This window comes from Macrosteles quadrilineatus, unplaced genomic scaffold (assembly GCF_028750875.1).
Source record: "Macrosteles quadrilineatus isolate MER2022 unplaced genomic scaffold, UCM_ALF_1.0 Scaffold_1__1_contigs__length_201487025, whole genome shotgun sequence".
NCBI lineage: Eukaryota > Metazoa > Arthropoda > Insecta > Hemiptera > Cicadellidae > Macrosteles > Macrosteles quadrilineatus.
In genome coordinates this window covers 165,179,573-165,197,527 of record NW_026542594.1, presented here as the reverse complement: position 1 = coordinate 165,197,527, position 17,955 = coordinate 165,179,573, and the positions used below count along the sequence as shown (strand labels likewise).

Below are 17,955 nucleotides of genomic sequence, written 5' to 3'. Positions count from 1 at the left end.
GGGGAATTGTCGTCCATTTTAAAACTCTATGGGTTACTAACTGTGCCGTTTTACTTATTATGGTTAAGAGAGATTATATAATATTAACATAATTACTGATATTTTCTTTATCGGTAAACAGCATTTGCTTCCGAAATTGCCCAGTCCTCGCACATGCGAAAGTCAGTCCGAGTCCACTAAGTTTCCACAGTGCACCACGATAAGCCTTGTTTTGTCTAACTACCAAGAAGTGAACAAGTGAAGCATTGTTTCAGTTTGTTTAGTTACTAGCTATTCAAGCCAGTGAGTAGCCATCTTGCATTGGATTTTGACACCACTAGCATTTTACTCGGATTATACTGTATTCATATTCGTTCGTTATTTGTTATTCGTGTCACTGTTCATAGTTTTTTTTAATTTTTTTTATCTTAAACGATATAATCCTCATCTTTTCACAAACAAGGTAAGATGAGTTTTTTTTTAAACTAGCCTAGGCCTTAGGTACGTAAGTTGTTAAGATGTATTGCTTTGGGTTTTGTTAGAATGAATAAAAATGTTCTGTAATACATAATTAGGCTTATTCATACCTTTAAAGTTAGAGAAGAAAGCTCTTTAAAGCCACGTTCACTCCGGAGTTTGGAACAAAATGTTTGGAAATTTTTGTTGGTAGGCCTAACATTTGTTTCTAACAATAAGTTTACAACGGATCAATATGAGTACCGGTATCGAAAATTATAATAATTTTCTTTGATTTTGTTGGAATTAATTATTTAATCAGCGTTCCTGAGAACACGAAATCAGTCCCTCTCAAGTTACTTAGGCACGTGGAGGTGAGTTGGTGGTTGGGGCTGGGGAAAGGTGTTGTAAACAGCATAGAAGTACATAATTTATTCCAAAACAAATTTGTACTTATGTTTGGAACACCCTTTGATCTTTACCGACTTCTGGTGGGAAACAAAATTCCTATCGTAAACACTAAAACAAAATTTCTGTTTAAAAGGTGTTGTTCTTGGTTTTTTGGGAACATTTATCCTTCCTAACTCCGGTTTTAACGCAGCTAAATCAAACTATGCTTACATTTAAGTTACAGTATTTCAATTCATAGCCTTATAAACTTGTATTCAAGTTTAAGTTTGGTACTGTTGGGCCTTCATCCATTGGTATACCGGAATCTTTAACAAGAAATCTATGGGAGGGATAAAAAATGACTATGTTTTAACTTACAAAAAATTATATTTAAAAACAATCTTAACCAAATAACATTATATTACACTAACTTACAAACAAATATAACAATGTATGTTAGGTCTAGTCACAAAATGCAGTACGCTAAGCTTAAAAACTAGTTGGAGGGATTTTTCTGTTAAAGGGAACATTCATTATTATCGATGATTTTTTTCGATACATATATTTTTTTCTTTCAATTCATATATTCTGTTTTAATATCTTCAAACCCATTTAAATTACAAATTGACAACTGATCTTTTTTAGGCAAACACAACACAGCAATATTTATTTTTATCGTAATTGACTGGGCTGACGGAAGCTGCATGCCGAGTAATTTACTAAACCCTGTCACACTCCCAATCACTGTACTTACAGTATTTCATCTATAGGCAAAAATATAAAACTCAACACATTAGTGTATGGGAATTAAGCTTATGGGTCTATGTTTGTTTATCTAAAATAAAAAATATAGTCCTCTTACGTAATTTAAACAATATTTTTAGATCAGTTACTGAGAGACGGTTACTGAGATAAGGAAAATTAGCTGTTGAAGAATCTGATATGCAAACAGACGGGGGAACTGGTACTAAAGAAAACAAAAGAAAAGGAATACCCAATAAGGTTTTTATGTCCAGTGAAGATGAAATTGTACCAAACAAAAAATTGAAATTAACATCTAAGAAGTCTGTAGTACGAAAACTACTTGTAACAGAAAGCTCAAGTGATGAGGATAGGCCTAGCTCTTCAAACTTTGCAACTTTGAGTGACAATGAAATCCATTCTTCGATGGTCAAAAATATGTTCGATGCCTTGTTAAAACCATTTAAAGGTAAGATTAATATGCTGTGTAATGACTCAAAATTCAATGTTTATAATTATAGTCCTTATTTAAATTCTAAACACAATCTTGTTATATTTTCAATATTTATTTATGTTCATTGTTAATATTATTAAAACCATATTGTCTCAACATATAAATAATTGATCATCAAAATTTATTCATTGGCTTATCCAAAATTATTATTCAAAACAATTCCTCCATTTAAAATACAGTGCATCTGGGGTCAAGATTACAAGTAAATTTCAACCATGTTTTTATTTATGTGAACCCCATAACTGGAAATGATGTACAACAATGAGACTGACAGTGCAGTTAAAGTATCCAAGAAGAACACACAGAATCTATTAACTTAATATGTGAAAATAATCGTGAAATTATAAAAGAAAGTATTGTCAAAATTTCTAAATTTAACTGAAGAAAGAAGAATTTAGGCATACATTACTAAGAAGAAAATTATTATTAGAGAAGATTGGTGAGAACATTCCATTTTTATTAAGTTATTAACTCAGACTAGACTCTTCAAGTATCCATTTGGACCCAATTTGCCTCCATTAATTAAAATCAAAATCCTTCCTATTTAACTTATTGTTTCTAAAAGATTATTTAATTTATAACTTACCATACTTATTGAAAATTTAAATTGGAAATCTGTTGATTCAGCCAGCACAAATCCCCACCCCTGAACAATTTTTGTAACCCTATTTTAACCATTTATGTACCAATAAACATTGTACTTTAAAACCTCTGTCCTCATAATTATTATTGTTTAAACTAAGATAAGATTAGAATACACACCATATTTAGAGGTTTATTTCAGTTGTATATATGGCGTAGGCCAACTATATGTTATTTCGTTACCTAAACATTGTGTAAAAAGCAAAATAAGACCTGTTTACGAGGACAATATATAATTTTTAGTAAAAAACAGCACGATTGTTGTAGTTGTGCTGATTTAAATTACTAATTTCTGTCGAATACAAGATGTTTTTTACCAATTCAAACTGATGAAACAATTTATTGTGAGCTTTATGATCTGTTATGAACAACTACGTTATGAGCATTAAGCCAAAATCGTCAAATTAAAACTTTTGGTACGTTTTAAAATATTAAAATTGTGTTAATTTTTTTCAGATGTAGAGGTTTCCAGCTCCAGCAGTTCTAAATCAAGTAGGCCTAGTACTGATTTGAATGCTACTGAACTGCCTGCAGCAACTTTTTCATTAGATCAGCCGTCAACGTCTCATGGAAATGGAATCCTGCCTTCGACATGTATGGTTACCCAATTTTTATATTGCCTTGTGCTATTAGTTACTCCATGCGTTTAGTAATTAGATTGCATAGGTTTAATTTAAACTGTTTACTGTTATTGCTTTGTTATGTTACTATAACTCTATCACTGTAATCTCACTATTTGCCGTGCTTGTAACATTAACAGGTAAAGATAAAATCGAATGCCTACTGAGACTCTTTCTGATTGATAACACTGGAACTACTAAAACTAACCATTTACTTTATAAATCATTAATTAGATGTGTTTAAGTCATGTTAAACTTCAATTGGTTAAAAATGTACAGTTTTTAGAGTTTTTGGCAGGATCAACGCAGTATTATAGATTTGATTCGAAAATAAAGATTTTATTTGATATAAACCCTTTGTTGGTGTCTTTGATTTGAAAACATGTTCAGTGACAGAGTTTTCCCCGGGTGTTAAAAAGTTAGACTTACTTTAATACTTTTAAACATATTAAAACCACGTATGATCAATAAAATTGTACATTAAACCAATAAAAACACATACTTTACACATTTATAAAATATATAGCAAACAAAGCAACACAATTTGTGACACATGGAGTTATTTTCTGGGGGTTGAAACATTGGACAAACAAATTTGTTTGTACATAAATTGAGACAAAAACGTATTAAACCCATGTATAATCAATAAAATTGTATATTGAACTAATAAAAACTCTTATTTTACATATTTTTAAATATACATAGCAAACAAAAATAAAAACACCATCAGTGACTCACCAAGCCGTTTTCAACATGCTTCAACTAATAGGGGTTTTTCGAGGGAGGTGTGAGCTCGAAACAATGTTCTATTGGTTCCTAGAAAGATGTACAATAGGTACTGTTACTCCTAAAGCTCCGGCTGGTGATATCATATATGTTTTTTTTTTAACAAACGCGCCCGGAGGAAAATCCCTGGTGTTATTATTTTCCTTCAATTATTTTCCTTCAAAAGGTATTCAAATGATGTATTTAGTCATATGGTTGTAGGATGTTATATAAATAATCGTTCGAATCATTCGTCATCAATTCTTCTGCAGCCTTTTTTAATGTCAAGTACTTTATTTTTGGTTTGTCTAATAAGTGTGCCCTGTGTTTTTTTAGGTTCCAATTGCAATATTGATACAATAGCATGGCTTCTCATCCAGCTCAATGATCGTATGACCAACGTTGAAAATATTCAACGAGAAATATTAGAGAGATTGACCCAAGCTCACTTAAAGAACACGCATCCTTTGGCGCCAATTGATATCACACTGCCTTGCGGTACTGTACAGGAGGTTGAGGATTTGGATACTTGGCTAGCGAATGAAGACAATGTTTTAACTTTGGTGTGTGGCTGATTTGTTAATACTGTATTAAAAATGCATAGTACCAAAACTAACTGATGGTATAACTGTCTAAGAAAACTTGATACTACTCAATATATAGACTTACAGTTTACCGGCCACGTTTGATCTATGGAGAACATAACAACAGAAACTTCTGGTTGGTAAATATCAGATACAAAGTTGTTTTAATTGTATAATATTACTGTATTTATAATCTAATATCAACTTAAATGGAATTTCCTTTTTAAATGAAAATTCTTCATAATCAATAAATTTGATTTTTGTAGAGCTGCACTTACATTCAGGTGATCCAATGTTGAATTAATCTTGCTTGAATTCCAAACTCCATTCTGATATTATTTGCATACTTCATTATTACAAAGGATGAATTTTAACCTCAATATGGTGGATACACGTATGGCTTAGGTATGTTGGTTTCATAGCAGTTTTATTTTATTTTCCAGACAAAGCATCTTAGTCTTGTTGGAGGGAAAAAGCCGGCCAACGTGACCAGGCGGATCCTTGAAAGACTCTTCACCAATCAAGTTGCTGCACAGTACAACTGGACAGGGAAAAACCAAAAGCTCTCCTTGAAAGACCTGGTCATTATGAAACTGTTACCAGGTGAGTTTACTTTATTGTTGAGATTCTTTGTAAGGCATACAAAGTGCATTAAACATTATAACTTGTGAAAGAAATATCCAATTTTATAGGGATATGCGATAGTATTTCTGGGGGGTCAAATACTGACTGAGACGATGGCGTCGTCCTGTAATCCAACTACTCACGAATAGAAATGGATGCACTGTGGATGCAATAATCCCTGGTGTGGATTAACGTCCACACTAGTGAGTACTACGACTATCCACAGTAGTATCCTGATAATTAGACCAATTATTTTTATTGCAAAGAAAAATGTTGTTTGGATTCCACCATAAACTGTCCCATTTGCCATTGGCTGTATGGGCTATTAATTAACAGCTGTGTCTAAGGAACATGTCAGCCTTAGGTAAGACAAGACTACAAGATCGCGCCACTCATCTTACACTTATCCTTCACTCATATTTGGGTTAAAATATGTACATAGTGGCATCTCCATCTTAAATAATTGATATAATTGAAAAATCTAAATTCATATATTATATTAATATTTTTATATAGCTTTATGTGTATTTTATATCTTGAGCTTTACTCTACAACTGTAAAATGAATTTAATTTCGTTATATCCATTTTATAGAGCCATTAGCATATGATAATTAGTTTCTGGCGATGACTGACAAATTCAAAAATTTTTTAAATGTAATATCATCTATTAAATTTAAGTTAAACATTGGCAAGTCCTTTTTGTGGTTCCCCCGCCATACATGTAGATTGCACCCCTCCCACACTTAAATGAGTAAAGGTTCAGTACAGTAGAACTCATACTATCTGAACCGCTTACAGCAAAAATAAAAAACATACAACCAACCAACATTCAGTGGGGCCTCTCCATTGATAAATGGGTTTTAGCTTCTCTCCAGTATCATGATTGGTAAGACCTAAGACATTGCTGTATGAGACATTATGGTATGAAATACATCCAGGTGATCATAATTTGTTCCCAGATATCACATCCACACAGATGTCACATTCGATTTTCATTTATACATTGTATTTTTTAATGCAACATGCAACTTTTCAATTCTGTTATCGATTCATCAGATCTAATATAAAGTGTTCAATAGGTTTTGTCAGGAAGAACATAGGAATGGAAGCAGTTTCCGATGACGAAGTATATTCTACTTCAAGCCAGTGGTTTCGCTTCACAAAAGATAGAGAAGGAGGACGAGAGAAAAGAAGATCAAATGCTAGGCCTAGCTTAGTATGAAATGCAGCTAAAACCCTCAATACAATTTATTTTTAGCTATTGTTATTACTTCTTATATTGTTATTAATTCTTCTAGTGTTAAAATATGGATCAGGAAGTGTCAGTAAGTCATGTGAGTAGGACAAGATAAAATAAATAGCTAATGTGGTCTGTCAGAAAGAACTAAACGAAGAACACTTAAAATTGAGTTCATTTTGAAAAAAAAAATACAATTAACTAATCTAGAACCAAACCCACAAGCATATAAAGGAGACTCCATTCATACAGAAGGTACTGATGAGTCTTTTAATTTCTATCTATATAATACTAATTGTTTCCAAAATTTGAATTGTAATAGTAGTACATCTTTAGATAGTAGTTTACCTTCAGACGTTTTGATAGTGAAAGCAAATCACATTCACCCCCTCAGGTGATACCAATGGACTAGCCTTAGCAGACCAAATCTCTGAATGGTATAAAAGCACACCTTAAGCAACTACAGAGATATGACACATTCTTCATCCTCATCATCCATCTATGCCTTTGGATGCAAGAACATTATTAATACACACTCATCAAACAAATGCAGCAGAGACCAGTGCTGGTGGTTCTCTACTTTATTTAGGGCTTAGATAAAACTGTTGTAAAACTCAGAATGCTGTTGAACCACATAGTTATTTATTTAAGCTATATCAATTGTATACATTAATCAAAATAAAGCTACTGGAAAATAATTCTGAGCATTGCAAATTACCGTGGATTTATTTTTCCATTAGGTCCATAAGACTATGTTTTTACAATTTATTATTTCCTACTTAGACTTAACTACTACTACTTAGACTACTTAGATACCTAAATCTTATCTTTAAGAGCCTGGTGAGAAGAATGATTTAAACCGTTCGAATATGCTAGCAAACGAACTAGATACATATACAATGTAATACCAGAACCCAATTCACGAAGCCTTAAATTTTCAATCTAGGAAATAATTGGAAACTTAGAAACAACGAATGTAAACATAATCATATACTAGATAGTTACTAGGACGTGTATAATCATGACTCGTGGTGTCACTGCAGTAGAGAGCGGGTTTATCGTGTTATACTTGTAATTGGATCTCCAAACTTTGTACCCGTGTCAGAAGAGCGAAGCAGCGAACTACTCTGTATAACTGTGACGTCATATGTAAGACTTGTACGTCAGATAATAACTAGGACGTGTATAATCATGACCCGTGATGTCACTGCAGTAGAGAGCGGGTTTATCGTGTTATACTTGTAATTGGATCTCCAAACATTGTACCAGTGTCAGAAGAGTGAAGCAGCGAACTACTCTGTATACTGGTGAAATCATATACACCTAAATTTTGCCCTTTATAAAATCACAATTTTTTTAATTCTCAACTCTTCTAGACACGCTAACACGTAAATGCAGTTCTAATTGCATAGAAAAAATTAAGTTATTCGTATAAATAAGTTCTAAATCATTAGATTATCTCGTTATTAAAGAAATCCCTAAGATTATAATGTTTATTCTTTAATTTAAATTAGAAAATACGATAGCGTAGGCCTAATTAGCGAAATCTGACAGTGAATGATTTATAATATCTTCCTGAAAATATTATCCTTGAATGAGGAATTATTCATTCCTGGTTTAAGAGTTAAAATTCTCTTAACAATAAATCACTCTTAATTGTTGATTTAACAATAAGTATTCTCAATATTTTATATTTGTTTTACCATTATTGCTCTTAAATTTGGTGTTACAAATTACAGATTTAACACTTTGTGTACAGTGGGTTGAAAAGCTTGTCAATTAAGTATCACTAATTAAATAATGCATCAATTAATAAGTAACACAATGTATTTCACTTTATCCTTACTAAGACTTTGGAAGAATTTAGTTACATTTTCAACTTGTCTTTTCTCTAAAAATATAAAAAGATTACATTAAGCGTTGATTAAATCAGCTTATTCCATAATTGCAGTGTAATAAGTAAATCTAAATGTATATTTAATATCCTTGTAATGTATATTTCTATAACAATAAACGATAAGTAAATGGGTCTTTAAGGCAGCCAATCAGGCAATGAATACAATCAGGTGATATTGTTATTGAGAGAAGCCAATCAGCTGGAGGTGATATTATAATTAACTTATTCAATATTATTGTTCGCGAATAGTTGATCATTAAAATCATATAAAATATTGGTATCATCGTAATTAGTATAATAATTGAATGTTCAAACATTGTTTTTATCTATGACGTAGAAGAAATAACAATAAAATATTATTATAAAATTTGTATTTATTTATTGGTCACTTTTGAATTTTATATTTAAAATATTCAAAGCAGATTTAAATATTCAAAAAAATATGAAACCTTTGTTATAATGTTAACTTTTTAGTATCTGGAAAGATTTTTCTTTCCCACGACTTTGTAAAATACAGTAGATTGATTTTATAATGCTACAATTTCGTTTACAATCCTCTTTCGTTGTAATTTATTAATGTAAAGAAATTTTATTTTTTTATTTTTTAAAGGACAATGTCTTTTAATACAAGGTAAAAAACAATTCAAGACTGTAAAAGGCTATGATAGTTTTGTAACTGAATATTTATTTTTAATTTTTTAATGCCAGATTAGTATTGAGAATATTTTTTCGTATACAAGTTTTGCGTACTTTCTATAACTTTCTATCCAAAACCGTTTACTGTGAATATTTTAAGGATTTATGGTGCATACAGTCAGTGCTATATTTTTTCTAGAAATAAATATGTTAATCATCCGTAACAAACTAAATGCCGCTCTGCAGACTGTTGTGTGTAGCGAATCACGGTTCGCCTTCTGAAGGCTCTTAATAAAAGTAAAACTTTAAAATATATAAAACTGTCTAATTTTTTTTAATAAGCATGACAACTTTTTATATAGACATTTATTTTACTGCGCCCGATATTTTAACATGGAATAAATTGATTATCACCTGCAAAAATAGTGTTAATATGCACATAAAAAAAATTGCACTTAAAGACGTTATAGTGGAAGCTATATTTTTTTATATTCAATGAATGTAGAATTTCACAAACTAGACCTTTTAAATTTAATTACAATAAACAAAAAAGATATCACAAAGTTTTTCAAAACATTCGAATACGACTGTTTTAATCAGCTTTGTGAAAATGTACATCAAACATGTGAACGAATGTTTTATTTTGCATTTATTCTGTTTGTAGTAAAAAATTAAACTTTAAGAAGTAAGTGAATAACAGTTAAATAGGGCATAGATTTTCTTTCTCAATGCTGTTCTGGTGTTTTCATGGGAAACGCACGCAAGAAGACAAGCAAAATGAGTCATTTTTCTCAAAAGAAATATTTTTACAATGTCCCAAAAATGTGTAACAGGCTATGCACTTCGGTATTTTACGTAATTACTATGAAACGTCGAAAATGTCAATCACAATGGTTGTCCGATTACGGCATAGTTCAGCTATAACCAGCCATTTTGTAATTTTTCAGAAGTAATTAATAACTGAAAGCGAATTGATATTTTATGAAACCTTATATAGTATTTAAAGTAGTTTTTTGTTAAAAGTTTCCAAAATACTGTATTTTTACAACTTTTAACAGTTTTGAATTATGGCCTTTTAAAATTTTTTTAAAAGTTTCATTCCAAGAATGTAAGCCAAAAATCAAAATGTTACGTGGTATCATATTGTAATGAACGTTTAAATAGAAATTAAATGACACTTAAGAAAAAATATCTAAATAAATTTAACACATGAAAAAATATTGATCCAGATTTTATTAACAAGACATAAAATATGTAAAAACTTATTCCATACAAACTAGTTAAAGTATAACTAAACTAGTTAAATATAATGTAAATGTTTGTTCTACATGCAACAAAAACATATGGAAATGTAAATTATTTTATTTATTTTATCATTATTGTAATCAAGTTTAGCTATAAGATTAAGTAATGAATGGCCTTAGAATGGTTAAACAAAGTCGCAAATTTGCTTAAAGAAAATGTTAGGCCAGTATATTGTTTATAGGTATAATATGACCAGAGGTTTTGGCTATGTTTCATTTATCATATAACCTTTCGTATATACATTGTTATGTTTCTAACATAGTATACACCTCTGGATGACTCTCAGCACAGTTTTTACACTGATTATTGTTACAATCGGATACAGCTAGAGAAATGTCCAAAAGTTTTTGCCTATCAGTCAATAGCGTAAAATGAGTTGAAAATTAAATCATCATCTCTCCAAAACTATCCGAAACCATTGATGTTTCAACTATAAAATATTACTAAATCTAGAATTGGTAATTATAACCATGTCTGTGTTAAGAGAAAAGCTAATATTATTAACAGTAAAACAAAACTACAAACAACCTATTAATGCATAGACTAATGACGCAATAACGACTGTTCATACCTGTAAGAGCTAAAGAGCTTGTTAGAACTGTTGATAATTCCAAACGTTGCACCTGTATAATGCAAACTTCAACATGAATGTGTGTTTTAGATGAATGCTATTAAGTGTGCAATAGTAACAGTTTAGGTAACGGTTACAAGATATACATGGTGGTCATAAATTATTGTACACATTTTAAGATTAAATAAATAAATAACCAAGCAACTTGGAAACATTGGAATTGTTTAATCAAGTAGAAAATTTAAAACAGTTTTATACAGTAACTGCAAATAAATGATTTAAAAAATATCAGCAATTATGAAAATTAGTTATAAAAAGACTGTAAAAATCACCTAAACTGTTATTTAAGTTATGTTTCTTCTGAGGTGATTACCCTTGAGTCTAATATGTTGGACACTCCCCAGTCGTTCGACCATTCACTGTTAATGGTTCGTAAAAACCAAAACTGTTCGTACCACCCTTTTATAGAATTGTTACACAGAGAATTACGGCCATACTCTACTAAACTAAGCCTTCTTCGAACAGTTATCACATATTAGGTTTAATGAAACTAAAAGACTTTCCTTATATTGCACATTAGTAATTTTGTTACTTAAGTCAGTTTAGTGTTTGATTCGTTAGATGGCATATACAGGTGTAGAAAGGTTCATTGCTGGCCAGCAGACTATGCCACAACAAAAGTCATTGAGAAAAAAAACTCACACTTACAGTTTGGTGTTTTTACACACTTTTTATAACCACTTATTATAATCATTTTTTGCAGTCAATGTATAAACCTGCTTTAAATTTGTTACTGAAACAATTCCCATGTTTCTAAGTTGCTTGGTTATTTCTTTACATAATCTTAAAATGTGTCCAATAATTTATGACCACCCTGTACTACTGTAATGCATTTCAGACTTTGTACAATTTAAACACGATACTCTATATCATGCTACAAAATACAATTACACTTTTTTTTATATGAAGCCTGAAAATGTGGGAGGGAAGTTTTACGTTCGTAAAACTTTGGACTCAGGGGAATAATACTGGAACTGTGTCACGTTCTTACGATTGGTTAATACAATATAACTCTGACCTTGTGATTGAAAAAGCACAGTTTTAGTTAAAATTAAAATTTGTATTGTATTATTGTAAGCTTAGCGACATTATTTGTTATTTTTAAGTAGCCAACGCATGTAAATATGTCTCACTTTAGTTAAATAAATTAGCTATGTTGCATTACAACTCGGCAAATATTATTTGTAATCCAGTTTTGAAAATCAGCAAATCGTGATTAAACAATAAAGAAAATATAATTTTTAAATTGCCTTTTTAATTCATCTTATTAATAGATTTTATTTGTGTCGTATGCAATAACTCTTTCGTGTGAGACCTTCCTTATTTTATCAAGAATAAAACTAATAGATCCTTTCTTAAATCAAAATACCACAGTAAAATACAACTACAGTCTGGTTTTGTCCTTGATTGCCCTTGCACGTTTGTATAATTAAATAACATCTAAATGTCTCTTTGTGTATTTTCGTATATCGACATTTTGAAAATGGCAAGGGCAAGAAGATTATGTTTGACAATTCGAGAGAAAAGGGTTAGATATTGGAGTTTTAACCTTGAATCTAGTCATACACGACTAATCTAGGATTAATTGGCGACAAGTTATTGGCCTTATTTTTTTCAAAATACTACGTTGCCTTCAATTTATTTTTAAAATAAATTTCTATTATTGCCTCCGGTTGAATAGTCAAGTGTTTTTTTTTTTAAGTTACAAAATAAAACATACATAAGTTGCCCATTTCTTACAATGGGCAATCTGTCTGTAAAAGGTCTTAATCCAGTTTTTTTTCGTTTTTTTTATCCACAACAATATGTTTTCTCTAATAATATGGTTGGTAATAAATCTGTATTCAATAGCTTAACTTACTTCGCAAATTCCATGGCTCAAAAAGAGAAATACAAATTTTAAATTTTTATTTCAATTAACATTGTTTAACGTTGATGTTATAAGCGACAACATTATAATTATCAGTTATCAGTTATGTTTATATTAGATGTTATTTATCTTTGAATGATAAGTTTTGGCTCGAATAGGAGTTAAATAATATTGTCATTTCTTACCATTGAGAAACTACACAGAGGGTCGGACAAGGAAAATTGAGTTATTTGTTTTTGCTTCTTACTCTATTATTGAATTTAATGAAAAGGTTTAACACTAAGCTCATTTTTTCCATTTCTCTATCGACGAATTATAGTTTTAAAGTGATTTTTTAAAGCATGCCTTAAATAAACAATCCTAAGAAAACAATACATATTTATTCCTAAATAATCTTTTTACTATTACTACACTTTTTTATATTTGTATTCTTTCGGCTAAGAAATATATATTTTTTCTTTACAAAACCATACCCCCTATACCCCTATGGGACGTGACATCTTAGTTATAAACATATTTTAGTGTATCGTTTTATCCATTACTGAATCCAAACTATTGTTTTTTATCTTTCAATTAATAGAATACAAGTATTTCTATAGCGTTTAAACAAACTGATTTCTACACCAGTAAAAGTTGTTAGCAATTTTGTATGGATACATCTAAGATACAGAAAAATAAACATTCTACATACCGTATACCAAAAATAACCAAAGAATGTTGGGGTAATTATTTCTAAAATTGGCATTTCATTATTTCCTGCTGGTTTCATTGTTACTTAGAGTTATTTGTCAGCTGATGACATGTTAGTGACGAGATTACATTGTTTACTGATACGAGTTGGTTCTTTTATGGTAACATGAACACTCTTTGTTAGGGTTCCTGGTAGAGCTGGTAATTCCAGTGGTATGACTACCTGGTATCAGCTACCAGGATCTCAAGGTCATTTCGAAAATGTTCAGCCTCGGAAGATTATGTAAGAGTGCACCAACATTCTGACTCATCACTCCATTTCTTACCACACGCTTGAATGACATGATAAAAAAGTAGAGAAAATGTTTACGCACATAAAGTACAATGTAGTTACAAAAACCGGGAATGCATCGAAGTTTCAATACCTGTGTCCATTTATTACACAAAACTCAAAACTGTATGTCTATACAGAATTAAACTTTTGAACTCCAAGAGTATTGGAATGTGCCTCATTTTAAGATTGTGTATCATAATATGGAAATTGATTGAGTTTGCAATTCATATGTGACAGGTATACGAAATAAGTTTGGACCAATAAAGATTGCAAACAATCAGTTTTTATATCACTTAATTAATATATTAAAGAACATAACGTACTTAAATTTAATAAAATTTTAAATAAAAAATTAGCAAATAAAATAAATTTAAAAAAAAATTAAATTGTAAATCATAAATTGTATGTGTATACAAATAAAACATGAAATAAGTTTAACTTATGACTTTGTAAATGTTTAATTTAGTAATGTTACATTTTGAATTGGACCATTGTTACTATTTACTATATTGTCTGTTTACAGTTATATATGTGATCAGTTCTTCTTGAAGATTAAATTTGATAAATGAGGAGTAAATCCATGTTCACTCAACTATTTACCCATTCGTTTGCTAATAAAGACAGAGATAGAATATAACTGGTTTTCTTAGGTGACAATTCTAGATTTGCTGGATAGCAATAAATATTAGAGTTGTTTTGTTCATATGAGTTTTTTTTTTTTTTTTTTACCTCGACAGCTTGTCTACGGAAGAAACCAAAAATGTGAATATTTCTCAATCCTGGCTGGTTCCGATATTAACGAAACAAACAAACTGTTGTTTACATCCGAATTTCACTGAAACAAACAAACCAACTAACCCGGTTCTAGAGTGGACTAGCCACTTATCACATGACGTCATGGAGTCACTGGCCTATCAATGACGTCATCGACCAGCTGGAGCTACTTGGTGTAAACATTGGGATTGCTAAGGTAACTAATAAGGTAAATAATACTAACTAGGTCCTATACTAACTAGGTAGTTACGTAATTGAGTTTACGGGTTTTCAGAGATATCAAAATAGTATTTTTCATCAATTAATTGGGCCTTAAGTAACCTTTATCGGCACAAGATCCAGTTTACCGTCCGAGATTATGTGTAAGACGGGAAATGATTGATTAACTTTTTTCTGACATAATGTTTAACCTAAATAACCTATTTTTAAATCCATTCCTAAATTAGTTGTTAGCTAACTAGCTAAAAACAAATTATTCTATTATTGCCATGGCTCTAAATTAACACACAAAACTATTTAATAGTTGTTATCTTATTTTTTTTATTACGAATAGCTGTTGCCGCTACTTTGACGCACACTGAAATTAAAAAGTTCTTATTTACATTGGCCTTAGTATGAATAAAATCTGAGTAGTTTTGAAGTAAATTACAAAGTACGTGATGAAAATCAAAAGTTTAATATGATATGTTGGAATATTTATTAGTCGGAACTAATTTCTTCAGCAAAATCAGAAGTGTAACAAAATTACAGCCTACATCCTCAACTCCAGCAGTTTGGTTATTGGGGTGAAAAACACCGCTTTCACTGTAGTAGATCTAAAAAAATATCTTCCTCGTATTTATGAAATACAATGTTTGTAAAATAAAAGTCCCTGATAATCAATAAAAAATTAAACTACAACCAAGGCCGCACTATATATACAATATATCAAGTATATCTAGTGCGGCCTTGCTCCAACCCATATGTCTACTGTGTTTTATCAAAGTGAAGCCAGAGAATGTACAGTACAGTTGTGAGGGGGGATTGTGGGGGGTTTTGTTGTAACAATGAACTTTGTTGTATTGACCATGTAAACAGTGGGAACGCCAACTTTTCCTTGATGTATTTCCGTTCATGAAGTTTCGTCCGTGATTTCCGTTGTTAGACTTTATTTTGATGAAATTTGTTTTCAAACTTTGTTCTATCTCTGGCTGACGCAAAGAGACTTTTTATGATTTGGAACATTGGCATCTTAGTCCAAGGAAAGCATTAGGGAACCGATTGTATTTATAAATAGTATTTGTTGTTTTTATAATAATTCGATTCGTGTAATTGGGTATAATTTTATTTATACACAACCCAAATGTTGTGTACACATGCTACAATTAAACATGTCACTGTTATCACAGAAAACGTACTACTGCTGTTATTTTCAAATGTGGTACAATTTATTTAAAATAAATTTACATACTAATGGTACATTAGTTATAGATTACGGAGAGTCCCATGTAGCCACAGAGACTTTTGATTTAATTAGTCTAGTTAACTAACATTAACGCAATAACAATTTGTGAGAAATTACTACCTACTAGATGTATCTAGCTACACAAATAAATCACATAAGGAGATGTCCCATAGGAGTCCATAAGGAGATCACATAGTTTTGTGATAACAAAACTATGAAAAAAAGATAAGCAGATTTTTTAAATTTTAACTTTGAGTCGGATTCGGTTGGCATCGTATGGTCGATGAATCGTGAATCTTAAAGGTGGAAGACAGCAAAACATGTCAAATGCAAAACTATAAAAATAAAAGTACATAAATATCTTGCACCTATAACCTACAGTAAGACACAAGCAGGACTTTTTGCAGCAGATTTGTCTTTTATTAAATATTGACTTAATAATTTTGAAAACTTCAAACACATTTGTATTTTATCACAGGCAAGGGAATAAATACATACCTTATCCCTGGTACTCTTAGGATGGGAGCACACTTATTCCCTTGCCTGAGATTTTATATGCTTAAGGTTCAATTCCTAGCCCACTGCTTTTCACAATAGGCCAATCAAGTTTCATCTTATGCTGACAACTTGTAAATATGTATGAATTTTGTAAAAGCATAGAAAATATTTAGGAACAGAGTACATTCTGATGAGATTAGATACAAACCCTGCATCAATGTTTGTTGCATTGTACAGGCGCAGACAGAACAGGATATGGAGGGTCCTGCGGCGCGGCGGCGGCGTGCAGGATGACTTGCTGACTCAGGAGCAAGGACAAGGTCAAAAGAGCTTCGACCTTGAAAGGTCACTGAGTCACGTGACGAGGTTTGAGTCTCATGCTCGGCAACCACAGCTCTTGTTGTCTGTTGACTGTTGGCACCATCTGTTACCATCTGGAGTCTGTTGTGAAGCCTTGGCCCAATTTTACTGAAGAGTGGGATTAATTATTCGTAAAGCTCTTTCAATTTGTGAATTGAAGGTCTGTGCACTGGCGAAAAATAACACCACACTCGTACTACACTCAACTCATTCTTACCAACATTCTTACCCACTCATTCTCACTCACACACATTCACAAATTCACTCATTCACTCATTCTCACTCATTCTTATTCTCACTCGCTTGTATTCTTACCATACTCTTTTGAATACTATTGTAGTACAATACAACTCAACTTTTTTGTAACAAATTTAACACGAAACATTACAGAATACATATTGGAAATGTAGCTTTACCATTCCTGCACAATATTCCACACACCTCTTCTGTAAGAGTTCAGTCGAGCCTTTTGATTAAAATCAATCGATAAATAATTTTGATTGATAGATTGCCACAATAGAGATTTACAACTGTTTACAACAGATGAGTTTTACTCCCTAGAGGCTAAAAACTATTTTTACTCCTTAAAGAGTAAAAATGTAACTTTAGACTCACAACGCATGCACAAAAACGGCTGTTTTTGCTGCAGTGGGACGAAAACACATTTAAAACGATTAAGTCACAAAATAGATACTAAATAATATCCACTTAATATATACTACTAATAATGAGGGAAATTGTTTACGTTTAAATGAATACTGTTCCTAAGATAAATCTAATATAAACACAACGAACTTCACAGGTTTACGTTTTGTACTCTTCCTTTTCCGTCCTCGTGAGCCGACATAATTCTCTGATACATTGTTGTCAGCTAATTAACTGAAATGAGAACAATTAATACGTATTACCTTGACATTTGTTTTTATAGCTATGTCTTATATGAAATTAAATTCATTTTCTTTT

General features: G+C 31.1%; 1 protein-coding gene across 1 annotated transcript; it reads left to right on the top strand.

Moving 5' to 3' along the window:
* Positions 1-215: 215 nt before the first annotated feature.
* Positions 216-6,658, top strand: LOC128983647 (uncharacterized). The gene is made up of 6 exons (XM_054403020.1): positions 216-442; positions 1,710-2,035; positions 3,179-3,316; positions 4,444-4,670; positions 5,135-5,294; positions 6,396-6,658. The coding sequence occupies exons 2-6, from the start codon at positions 1,768-1,770 to the stop codon at positions 6,536-6,538; spliced, it is 936 nt and encodes a 311-aa protein (XP_054258995.1). The 5' UTR covers positions 216-442; positions 1,710-1,767; the 3' UTR covers positions 6,539-6,658.
* Positions 6,659-17,955: the final 11,297 nt, after the last annotated feature.